Source organism: Hipposideros armiger, unplaced genomic scaffold (assembly GCF_001890085.2).
Source record: "Hipposideros armiger isolate ML-2016 unplaced genomic scaffold, ASM189008v1 scaffold_299, whole genome shotgun sequence".
Lineage (NCBI taxonomy): Eukaryota > Metazoa > Chordata > Mammalia > Chiroptera > Hipposideridae > Hipposideros > Hipposideros armiger.
In genome coordinates this window covers 914,349-926,614 of record NW_017731649.1, presented here as the reverse complement: position 1 = coordinate 926,614, position 12,266 = coordinate 914,349, and the positions used below count along the sequence as shown (strand labels likewise).

At 51.7% G+C, this 12,266-nt stretch overlaps 1 protein-coding gene across 1 annotated transcript in view; it reads right to left on the bottom strand.

The window, feature by feature from the left end:
- The window catches only part of SMOC2 (SPARC related modular calcium binding 2), a 136,976-nt gene that overhangs the window by 111,289 nt on the left and 13,421 nt on the right, over positions 1 to 12,266 (bottom strand). Inside the window, exons 4-5 of the mRNA XM_019659456.1 lie at positions 9,862 to 9,968; positions 8,687 to 8,786 (exon numbers count right to left, since the gene is read on the bottom strand). Coding sequence (XP_019515001.1) covers positions 8,687 to 8,786; positions 9,862 to 9,968 — 207 coding nt within the window. The remainder of the gene's footprint in view (positions 1 to 8,686; positions 8,787 to 9,861; positions 9,969 to 12,266) is intronic.

Genomic DNA, 12,266 nt, shown 5'->3' with positions numbered 1-12,266 from the left:
GGGGGCAGGTGGCGTTCTGGCCCTCGGCCGGGGGCGCAGGGGACCTGCCCAGTCTGCAGACCACCTCTGTGAGGAAACCACCCAGGTGGCCTCTTTTCTCAGCAGCGAAGTCTCCTGGGACCTCAGAGGCCTAAGCTTCTGCTTCCATATCCCAACTTTAAGTGCAGCAGACAATACATTAGATAAAAGGGTCCATCTGCTTAGCACTCCGCTCATCCGTGCCAGCTGTTCACACACTCACGTTAAAATTACGACACCCTAATATGACATAAAGCATGGTGGCCCCACTGCTCTCAGGAAGGTATCTGCCGGGACTCAAGAAGCTAGTGGGAAAGAAAAGCCTAAGAACAATGAAGTGCGTCTACTCCGCTCTGGACAACCACGCCGTCCGTGAGGACCCAGCATGCAAGCGAAGGAGGGCCCTGAGCGGCCGGCCCGGAAGCTTTTCCCCTCGGCTGGACAGTCGGCTGGACAGCCGGCACTGCACCCACGCTGCCTGGGAACCAGAGAGGTGCTGGCCCCACTCCCCGTGAAAGGGCTGACGGTGTGACTACCACAGACAAGGGCCCTCTTTGCCTGACCCCGGCCAGGGAGGCTGGCTCCTTGCCAGCCATGCCCAGCTGACAAGCTGCCCAGCCGTCTCCACCCCCGGCGTCCCACCGCAAGGGCAACTCCCACTGCTTTCGGCCTCAGACAATGCAGCTCATTTGAATTTTAAAACTTGCAAGGAATGGCTTTCCCAACTTTTCTTAAGCGTTTCCAGATTTAAATAACAAGTTATCCAGATCTGAACGGGGCCCTCTGGACGTGGCCACCGCCCAGCATCTTTAGTTGGTGACTCTGATGGCCTGGTAGGAAATGCTGCTGGCTACCCAGTGCCATCCGGGCAGCAGCCCCGGGCCCTGGGGCACAGGCAAAATCTCCGGGCGTCAGTGTGCTGAGCACAGCCCCTGCTGCTGGAGGTCCCCAACCTGGGCTGCGGGCCCCATGGGCTCAGGGCCTCCCGTCCGCATGGACGCTTGGCCTGGCCAGCCCACTCAGCGACGTGGTTTTAATGCAGTCTGTGTTTAGCTGACGAGGAATCACTGTTTGCTGGACTTCTGTCCCCCTATTTGGAGGACAACCTGTGGTTTCACTGTCTAAAGAGAAAGTGATATGCAGGGTGTCTGCACGGGTGCAGATGGAGGTACAAATTATGTCTAATGCTCGAGCTCTCATGAAACATGCCAGAAAGCGCCCATTTTCCAGACCCCTCGCCGGCCCCGTTCCCGGCTTGGATGGTTTCTTTTAAAGACGTCATGTCTGCCACTGGCCGGGCAGTTCTGGAACCTGAGCCCTCGCGTTGGATGGCATAGGAACCCCAGGTTTGTCCTGCGAGCTGCTGAGCATTTAGCTGGAGGAAACCGCGGCCTGCGTTCACCATCCCTTGGAAAAAAATCTGTCACTGCCTGAGAAATAAAAGTGCCGTTGCCTCAAGCCACGTGCCTGTCGCTCCCTGTTCCAGGTCCTCTGAGTCAGGCGCAAGGCCTTTCCCACCGAGAAGGGTCTGAGCTGCAACTGCCAAACCAGGTGTGCTGAGACTCACAACAGCCTGAGGGTTTCCTTCAAACCTGACACCGCCCCCTGTGCTATTTTTATTATGTTATTTACTTTGTTGTAGTGAGAGCCACCCTCTCCGACAATCTTTCGGGCACGACACACTGCAGTGAGCAGGGTGCCGTGGGGGTGCCGTGTCACAGGCCTCCCTCCAGCACGTCCTCAACTCGTGTGCTGAACTGTCCCCAGGGTCCTGAATGTCACCTCACGCCATTGCCTGCCTCATGTCTACACAGTTTAGGCTCAATTCCATGCCCCTCCTGACAGAAATCAAAATATGAAGCACATGGTCAAAGTTATATTATTCCCAACTTCCCATTTTTTCCATGATCTCTGAAAGAACACCATGAAAGGTTCACACTTTCCCTCGGGCTGTAGCTACAGGTGGTGAATGTGTTCCCTTGCTGCACTTTAACTCTTTGTGCAGTCATGGTTAAAACTCAGCAGGTCCTTCACTGTTCAGTGCCTTGTTGAGGTTTCACTCTGGACAATTTACTTGTAACTGTTTGAAAAGTAAATCCTCAAAATACAAGCACCATAATTTTTTTATTACGACACAGCTACACAAAATGGAATTCATCATTTTAACCATTTTAAAGTGTATGATTCAATGGCATTTAGCACACCCACAATGTTGTGTAACCGCCTCCTCCATTGGGTTCCAGACGTTTCCTCCACCCCGAAAGGAAACCCGGGCCCCAGAGCCGCCACCACCCCTCCCCCAGCAGCCAAGCTGCTCTCAGTCTCCATGGCTTTGCCGGTTCTGGACATTTCATGTAAGTGGGCTCCTTGGAGACGTGGCCCATGGGGACCGGGCTCTTTCAGCTGGCACGTTTCAAGGTCATCCACGCTGCAGCGTCTGCCAGCAAGCACATCCCTTCTTCTGGGGGATGGTGCTCTTTTGTGTGGCTGGGCCACCGTCTGTCTGTTCACCTGCAGACGGACACCTGGGTGTCCCCACCTTTTGGCCATCGTGGATAGTGCTGCTGTGGGCACCCACGGACACGTCTTTGTGTGAACGTGTTTTCAAGTCTTTTGCACATGCACCTAGGATTGCAATTTCTGCATCTGTGATGATTCTGCTTCCCTTACAGACAAACCACTGAACTATTTTCCACAGCAGCTGAGCCATTTTACATTCCTGTGAAGCGTTTTCCTCCACGTCCTCCTGGATATTTATGTCCTGTCTTTTTCACTTTTAATTGTTACAACCATCCTAGTGGGTATGAAGTGGTATCTCATAACTTTTTGGGCTCATAGTAATTTGTAAACTATGGTCAATGTTCACCTCATAGGAAAATCCATCTGAAGTAAAAATTATAATATTAATATCTTTATGCAATAAAATTATTGTTTTAACCTTCTTCTAAGCAAAGATAATCACTTTGCTAGACCAAAGGAAAAATATCTGATGCAAATTTGAGCACAGATTTTTAGAGAGTTTTTGTTCTTACCCAAAAGAGCAGGGACTTTAGAAGTAGAGAATTCATTGCATTCAGCAAGCATCACTCACAACAGGTTTTCCATAGAAAAAATTGTGGTGAGGTGTTGGTTAATAATAATGAGTTTAGTAAGCAACTTATTTACCTGGTTATTAATCTTCTCTCTCAGTTGAACAGTAAAATAGATTCCTTTTCCAGTGGGATCACAAAACTTGTTTATACATCAAGATACATTAGTCACAGAAGCTATCAGAATGCAGTGCTCCCTGCAAACTAGAAATAATGATGATTTACAATGGCTATTTCTAATGATGTTTTTCATTTAATCATGAAGCAAATAATTTTCTTCTTTGCTAAAATCACTCCAAACAGGACTAAGCAACAATTGGAAGACAGCTTTGCTGAAGAATTTTGGAAAGCAACTGTTAGATGGGGCCGAAAGGGCTTGATCAGAACAAGATCAGGAAGCCGTGGTGTTCACAGGTGACCCTGAACTCAACAGTCCCTCAGCGCTGCTCGTCACACAGCAGGGATGGTCACCTGTCCGTCACACAGCAGGGATGAGGTAACGGGAGACGCGAGTCAGTCTTCCCATGCCCCCTGCGTGTGTCTCCCACGGTGTGTAGCTGCCACCAGAGATGGGGCACGACAAGCTCCTCATGGCATCCAGGAACCCCCGGGAACACGGAATGGCTGCCGAGTTCTCGTGTGTAACCCACAATGAAAGGTCCGCTGGACAGTTTTTCTGACTCTGGGTCTAGACTGGCATTGAGTGGGTATTAAGTGGGCACAGTGCTATGAGCCCCGAGGTCGACTCAGCTGTCACGGCCGTACCCTCGTGGCCCAGCTCAGTGCCTGGCACAGGCGAGCCCGGCCTTAGAAGGCGGGAGCTGGACGAGCGAGAGCAACCGGACGAAGGGCGCGCGCTCCCCTGGGCCGTGGCCACAGAGAGACGGCCTGCGAGGGGCCTTTCATTTCTATTGGCATCTAATGAAGACAGACGCTGTGTTTCAAAGTTGTGATATTTTACCCGCCCATAATTTTGAAGGTCAGACTCATAAAAATTAAGAATTCTGTGCTGCAATGTTCTTTGGCATAAATAAAATATCCGTTCCCTTCTTAACCATGTGCTGTGATGAACGGGCAGGACGCCCGACAAGGCCCCTCCCCCACCAGCCTGCAGGGGCCCAGCGAAGTCTGTAACATTTCAGAGCTAGAGGAGAAAAGGAACTTAGTGTTCATTTTCAATAAGTGTTATCGCTATAAATGCTTGAGGACAGAAACAAATTATAATAGGAAAACCCTGAGTATGTAATGGGGTTGCCAAGTCATGAAGGAAAAAAATGAAGATAAACTGCAAACTATTGCAAGAATACATAAAGTATTCGGATGGTTTTTATGACATTCCTACAGGAAACAACTGATCCTATTATCTCTCTGGTAATTGATAACCACAACTATCAAACATCAAACTAGGTCATTATGCAAGAGGTCACCCAACCTTTTCTGGGAAGCCTGGCTATAACCTTCCAGAGGGGAGCCGTCCTCAGGCCGCACTGCGGCTCACCCAGCTCTCTGATGAACTAACTCTGAGACTACAGGGATGGCTACAGCCAACAGAATCCTCTTCGCATAATATTCCAGACAAGTCTGTGTGTTTCTGATCATGGGAGCGATGATGCCACCTCTTGTTACGACTCCTTCCGTTTATAAAGAGGGTCGCTTCCAACATCAGACCTGCTAGCACACTGTGAAGGAGACAAGGGACACTGCTTTGGGTCAGATTCCTGCAAGAGACGGGCTCCGGCAGAGCACTACCATGCTTGACGGTTATCCAGGTAGCAGGCCTGTAGAAGAAAGAAATCTAATAGATACAGGTTGGAGCAAGGCCGTGGACCTGGCTGGAGGCCCGGGGAGAAGAGAGGGTCACACACACACACACACACGTGCGCGCACACACGCACACACATGCACACACACACACGTGCACACGCGCGCGCACACACACACATGCACGCACGCACGCACACACACACGCACACACACATGCATATGTGCACACCCCATAAAGACTTCTTTCATGCAAATACCTGTTTCACTGAAGAAAATAACAGCAGCCTAGCAACTGATTTACGGAAACTAAGTGCCATTTTGTGGGTTTCCCCAAACCCCAGTCGCAGCTACTGGGGGCCTCTCGGCTGCTCGGCCTTCTGACCAGAAAAACTGTCAAACAGAAGGAATCCTCAGTGTTCTCTGATCCAACTGCCTATTTTAAAGGCGAGAAGACAAGGCCGATGTGTGGCCCCCAGGCCAGGCGGTCAGACACCGAGCAGGCGCCTCCTGCCTGGGCTCCTCTCACGGGTCCTATGATCCTGACTTTGGTGGCATCAGAAAACCTGGCAGCTGGCGAGATGCAGATGCAGGTCCTTGCCCGCTGCCCCTGGTCCCTGGGCCACATGGAGAGCCATGGTGGGCTGGGGCTCCTGTCAGGCCAGGCGGAAGGTGACAGGCCACCCGTCTTCAGTGATGAGTGCGAAGAGGCCTGAGCAGGTCACACACAGGGCAGTCGCTATGCTTAGGTTTTGTATCATTTTTTAATAAGAATAAAAACTACACAGAGGACACTGAGATGGCAATACTGTGGAGAATGGCCGTGAGAGGCCTTAAAGAAGAGACAGCTGAAAACCCCGTTCGTTTCAGGCAGGACAAGCCCTGTTGACCCGTCTGTGGGTCACCACCTTCCACTGAATTTCCAGAGCTGTGCGCGCACAGGAGCTTACGCTGTCTTCCCACGGGGTTTCACAGAAGGCACACTGAGCCTAGCGCCGCTGAGACGCCCCTCCAGGGGCCACCCTTGGGTCACATCCCCAAGAGGAAGGCACTGCGGCTGAAGGCTGACGGGGCCCTGGTCCCCAGGCAGGGATGGTCAGGGCTCTCCCGAGACCCTGTGCCCTCGCTGTTCCTCGCCTCAGGGGATCCGCTGTTGGAAGGGGTGACACCAAACGACTGCTCTGACCGCTGGCAACAAGACCAAAGTGGCCACCAGTCCCTGCAGAGCTGCAGAGAAGACTCTGGGCAGTGGCCGTGGTGTGAGGACTCAGCACACAGCCCCAAGGTCATGAGGCCACGGGCTTTCTCAGGGAACGCCAAGGTCAAACCTGTCAAAGGTAACGGGAGCAGAGGGAGGGCCTTGGGACATGCAAACCCTAAGGGGTCTGCAGCAATCGCAGCGACGGGGCCAGAGCAGCTCTGCCTGTGCCCCCCGGGGTCCTCGCAGGGAGAGAGCGGGGCTCTGAAAACTCGTCACGACACTGGCACTGGTCACAATGTGTCCCGCGCGGTGGGGCCTTCTGCCTCCATCACAGCCCTGCTGGCTCCTGCGGCCGTGGCCTACGTGCGGGGCTGGCTGTGACACACAGGGCCCAGCAGCGTGGCTGCGGCTGTCACTGCAGTGGTGGCCAGGACAGTGGCCAGGAGACGCTGGCAGCGGACGAGAGGGGGCTGAACCTGGAGAGCGCACTCTACCAACGCTCCTTTCCTTACAACTTGGCCCATTGCAGGCTCTCGGTCTTGGAAATCGCCAAGGACGCTGCCTGGTCACATATCAATATGGTTTCAGCTCCAGAAATCTCAGATGCGTCCCGGGGCCCCTGGTACTTGATTCTTTTCCTTCTCCTCCTTTTTCATCTGTTTTAATTGAATGTCAGACATTTTGTTGAAAAGAAAGACAGCCCCAATGGTCTCAGATCAGAAGAAAACATTAATGTGTTTGCTGAGTTCTAAAAACACAAATTCCACACATTTCTCAAAAACTAGGAGAAACCTCTTCAGTGTAAAGAGCTGCAGTCCATTCAGAGTCAATGGCAGATCGTCATGTGAAATGCATAAAACATTTCAACCCAACTTAGTTAAGCAGGGACGGAAATATTTAAACCATCATTTCCGAGCCAGTGAATTCCAAAGGGAAGGTGTACAGGGCTGTCACCCACCAGACGTGTGACCAGCCCTCAAAGCATGCAGCTCAGCACTCACCAACCCGAGCCTAGGAAACACGTGCCCACTCCCACACGGGGACCAGACAGAGGAAAGCCGGTGGTTCCTCGCGTGACCTGAGTGACATCGGGGCCACGTCACCTCCTCTCTCACATTCAGAGCAGAAAGCTCTCACCTGGGCGTGCTGGAGAGTTCGCCGTGTTTGGGCCCTTAGAGAACAGAGCAAGTGGCAGCTTACTCTACAAGCTNGGGGCATTTCTAGCCAGTGAAGTGTTACTGAGGCCCGGTTGGAAAGCATGGCGGGCGGGAAAAGCACAGTGGTTTGACCCCAAAAGCAGAGTATTACTTGGAGAATATAAGGATTTCAGCTGATTTTGCATATGGTTTTCTCAGAAAGTTCTCTGGGGTGCTACTGAATGTTTCCAACAGGCTCGTTAGAGCCACAAAATCAGATACCACCCTGTTTCCTCCTTTATAAAGTAAGGCCGGATTCAAATGGCTGCAATGTGGGTGAAGTGAGTGTGTGCAAGCGTCTTTCGGGGGGGACACACGCGGACCCCAACTTAATGTGTCATTTTGTTCTTTTTCATTTACTCCATGAGTTTGTAAAAGAATTATTAGGTGCAATGTTAGCTCAATAAAAATATTTTTTCAGCCATTTTTAGGTCTTGATGACAAAATAGTTTTTAAAAATAAATATGTTTTAATGCCACTGTATGTCTACCCCACGGCTTTTAAGTGAGGACCGGTCACTGGAAATATTAGCTTTCGTGTTACTGTTAATTACAGATGTCCCTATTCTGAGGCAGTGACGACTTCTGTGCCGTGGCTACTGTTATGAATGTCTGAGTCATGAACAGAATGTCTAATTATAACACGCTTCCCTTTACATAGAAACTAAATCTCAAAGAAAACACTAAATGAAAATGTTTCAATATTGTACATGAAAAAACCAGGAAGGTGTTTTGTACTTTCTTATTGTTATATAATGACGCTTTGCCTATTTTAATAAGTCTAATCTAGAAATTGTGATGCACAGACCACGAAGTTTCTTAATAGATGATCCAATAGGTCTCCCCAAACAAGTAATCAAAACTCAAGCTGCAGACCATTTTCAAATACAAATGATCTGAATCATTTATTATAGTGTTTTCGGTAAAATCTTAATGGAACACAGACTATTTTATAGATTGTTCTCCCACCAATATTATTACCTTCAGTACATCAGGCCCTCTTCTGAGTAATAAAAATAACACAAATAAACCATCTGGAGATGGAGCTATAAAAAATGATCCACTTTTTCTGCAAACATATACATACAAAACCAGAATATTTTTGCTTTTCTGGCCAAACAAAACATTGGGTCCTTTCCACTGCTGACTACAGTTTTGGTAGTTATTTCTAAATATCAAGAGTCACGAGTCACTGTGACTCGTCACAGTTCATACCCAACCTTCCGTTGGTAAACTGTCTTTAAAACAAAGTTTCATCATATTTTAGAGTTTGTCCAGTGACACAACCCCTTCCCATCCCTCCTCAGGAGGCCACCGAAGCTGAGTTTCTTTTGAATCATGAGCAAACATAGCTAAGATGATCAGAAAACCAGCTAAGTGATGTCAGGAGAAGGCTCACCCCATAAATTAAATCAGACCTACCAGGGCACCTGGGTGTCTTGTGGGCCACGGCGGTGCCGCTGATGGGTCTCCCGTTGGGCGTGACACACCAACAGTATCCCGTGTAGCTGTGACACTGGACCTAGAGAGGCGACAGGACAGAGGAGTCAGTACTCACAGTGCCTCACCGCTGGTAAGGCCACTGTCCTTCTCTTAGGAGGCCCACTACATCGCAACACTCAGCAAACGAGAGTGTGATGCCTGGACCTAGGGTCTGACAGGTAAAAGCGGCCATGGGCATCTACGGGGCGCTAGTGTGTGCTGCCACCTGAACTCTTCGCTAATCCTCGCCACCTCTGAGATGGAGCCCAAGCAAGCCCTCATCTGACACACGAGGCCCCAAGGTGTCAAGGTGTTCAGGTCCCCCAGTTGGCCCGGTGCAGGGTCAAGGAGAAGATACTGGTCTTGGTGGGTGGTCTTTCCATCACACCCTGGGTCCCTGGGTGTCTGTCCTTCCACACCGACTAGCCAGTGACACTTCCTGCAGCTACAACCTGTCTCCACTGCTGTCTCTCTCCTTAGTCTTCCAAAGGTCAAACGACGGTTGTAAAAATGCGTGGGGTTCACGTTATCGTCAGAAAGCCCACAGCAGATGCTGTGCTGTGATTCCACCCTAAGCTCCGTTCGTTAGCATTCAGGAATCCCTTTGGCCTAGCAAGGAGGAGCAGTGTTGACAATGATAACGCTGACAAGCCTGAGAGAGAGGACTGGGTTACTCCCTTGATGCTGCCTCTGACCAAGGGTGTCAATGGAAAGTCAGAAGCGCAAGGGGCCTCAGCCTCCCGTGTCTGAAGTTTCGGGAGCTCACGGCTGGCACTAACGTTATAGGATTCTAGCGTGAGCTCCACTGGAGCTAAAATTAGACTAAAAGTAGGTTCTCATCAGTGAGCCATGTCAGCACGCTTGACGGCCTCACTGAGGGAGCCGTCCTGTTCCCACCACACAATGAAGGTGACCGTGGAGCAACGACACAGATTTTAGCTGCCCAAGAACGGAAGCAAGGAATTCACTTACACGTCTACTCGTGAAAGTGAGCCTGGGTGGGGCTTAAGCTCCGCCGTGTAAAGGGCGGTTTCCTGCCTGACCCTGGTCTCCGCCTGCCTCCAGCTCTGCGCCCCCATGGGCCCCTCCCCCACGGCTCAGGTGCAGTTTGTAACCTGACTGTAGGTGCCGTCGTCGTTGCATTCCGGAATGAACACCTGCTGGAGCTCCTTCCGGGCCTGCTCCTGGGTGTACTTCCTCTCCGCCACACACCTGGACACGTCTGCAGGAGAGAACAGAGCAGAGGCGGCCGTCACGCGACGGGAAGATGGAANCCGTCACGAGTGGTGAAAATCTGTGCTGTTTGTTCCTTGTTTCCCATGCACGGCCTTCAAGGTGGGTGTGACCATGAGGAGAGCTCATTAAAGGAGATGGTGGTTTTCAGACTCAGGAAGAGGAGCAGCTCAGAGCAGCTCATCCTCGAAGCAGCTTCCTGGGGCCACACAGTCCCGATCTCAGGCCCAGGCCTCACACATTCTAACTCACTCCATCTCCACGAAGGACTTCGAGACCCGTGGTCTCACATCATGGGATTGGGGTGTGTGTGTGGGGGGGGACTGTGAGCTCTGGAGACAAAGCTCTAGATTGAAATCCAAGCTCTGTCACGTGCACAAAGGCCTTGGGTACAACTCCTACTTGTGAAACAGAAGGTAATGCCACCTCCAACCCAATGTGACACCTAACACGTGGCTGTCTGCATGACCGCCAGCCAGCGGCATCCACACTTTGCACGTGGGCACCACGCCTGTGGCCTCCACCCCCTAGGACGTCAGTGCTGGCATGCGTTAACACGGGTCCTCATTTACGTCTTTTCCGCCCCTTCCCTCCAGCCTCTGGGGCCTCCGCTCCTAACTGCCTTCAGCCAGCTCCCAAGCATCTGCCCCCTTTCCTGCATCAAAACCCCCAGGGAAGGTGTCAGGCCCATGGACATACTTTGGGAGAAGTCAGTCCGTGCGTTACCTCTCCTGACGGTATTTGCACTTTCAACTCCTTAAACCTGTGAAATGTTGCACAGACACCTCAAAGTACATGAACATCTGTGCACGGCACAATGAATTCCCAAACACGGGTCGAGGCGCTCGGCCTCCAGGATAGGGGACTTAGTCCCTGCCCCGTCCCCTCCGCATGCCAGCTGTTGGGCCGACTGTGTGACAGCCACGCCCCCACCCCGCACCCGTGTCCGAGCCCTCAGGCTGCTCTAAGTGCCACGCTGACCTCCTGGGCTCTGGGCTCTAGTTCTTCCACTCAGGACCATAGTGGAGCCCCCTGTCACTGTCACTGTCACTGTCACTGACAGCAGCTGCTCTCCTTTTCCTCACGGCTTAGCTTTACACTGCATGAACTGAGCAAACCACCCTCAGCCCTAATAGAAGCAGGTCCCCAGGCCAGGCCGTGGGCCCCAGGGGGCTGTGTCATTTCCGGGTCTCCTGAGTGATAAACAGCCTCTCTGCAAGTTTCCTGATGGTTAGTGTCGAGGACGTCACCGTCATAACAAGAGCTGGTTATGGACAGGCTGACACGGCACAAACATCACCTCCTTCTTCCTACTGATTAATAGGAATTGGGGTTTTGGCATTAATGCCTTAAAACTGCATAACGGTGAAATTCAGAAGTCCTCCCCTTTGGAAGGTCTCTCAGGAGTGGGCAGGGGCCTACCCTCCGTCCACCACGTGGGTGTGGATTTCCTCCCACAAGGCTGGCCCACCTGGTGTGTTTGCACAGGTGTAAACACACGTGAACAATCTGAGTGACAGCTGCTGTTTATGGCTAAATTCGAAATCTCTTTCTCTGAGTTTCAAGTTGTTACAGCACCTACCTATATGGTGAGTTTGGTGTCAATTCCAGCACAAAAGATAACCATTGAACACTGGTGTTTACCCAGCTCTCACAAACCAGGTGGGAACCGCTCCCTTCCTTGACAGGTAGTGGGGACACCTATGTGCCCTAATAAGTGCCAGCTGAGTTCCCAGTGAGGGGGGGACGCGCCTGGACACTGAGGCCCCGGCTGCTTGCAGGTGGAGCCTCTGGGCAGCTGAGCCCCGTCGTTTCTCACTGCCTCGTGCCCTATCGTCCTGCTTCTGTGCAGTACCTGTGAGGTTGTGTCTACATCTGGGAAAAGTTAAATTACACGATGCCAGTTTATCATAAACTTCGTGTGTGTGTGTGCGCGCGCGCGTGCACGTGTTCCTCCCAAAACGCCCCCTTCGACTTCAAAGTTTTCTCAAACTCCCCACAACTCTACAAAGTTTCACATATGTCCTGACTCAGGCACCTGCTCTCCCAGGCCCAAGGTTTTGCCAAATAAATGTGTGACGATGACAAGGGACTAATGGAATTTTCCATAACTCTGTGGGAGCTCTGTGTGAGGTGTGACGTGGCTCTGGCCAAGCCAGCACGCAGCTCACAGCCCCCAGACGCTGCCACGACTTCCGACGAGCCCACACGCGGCGAGCGGGGCTGAGAGGTCGGCCTGCTTCTCCTGCGCTGCGCCTTTAATCTGAAACCCGTTGCCCTCCCCCGC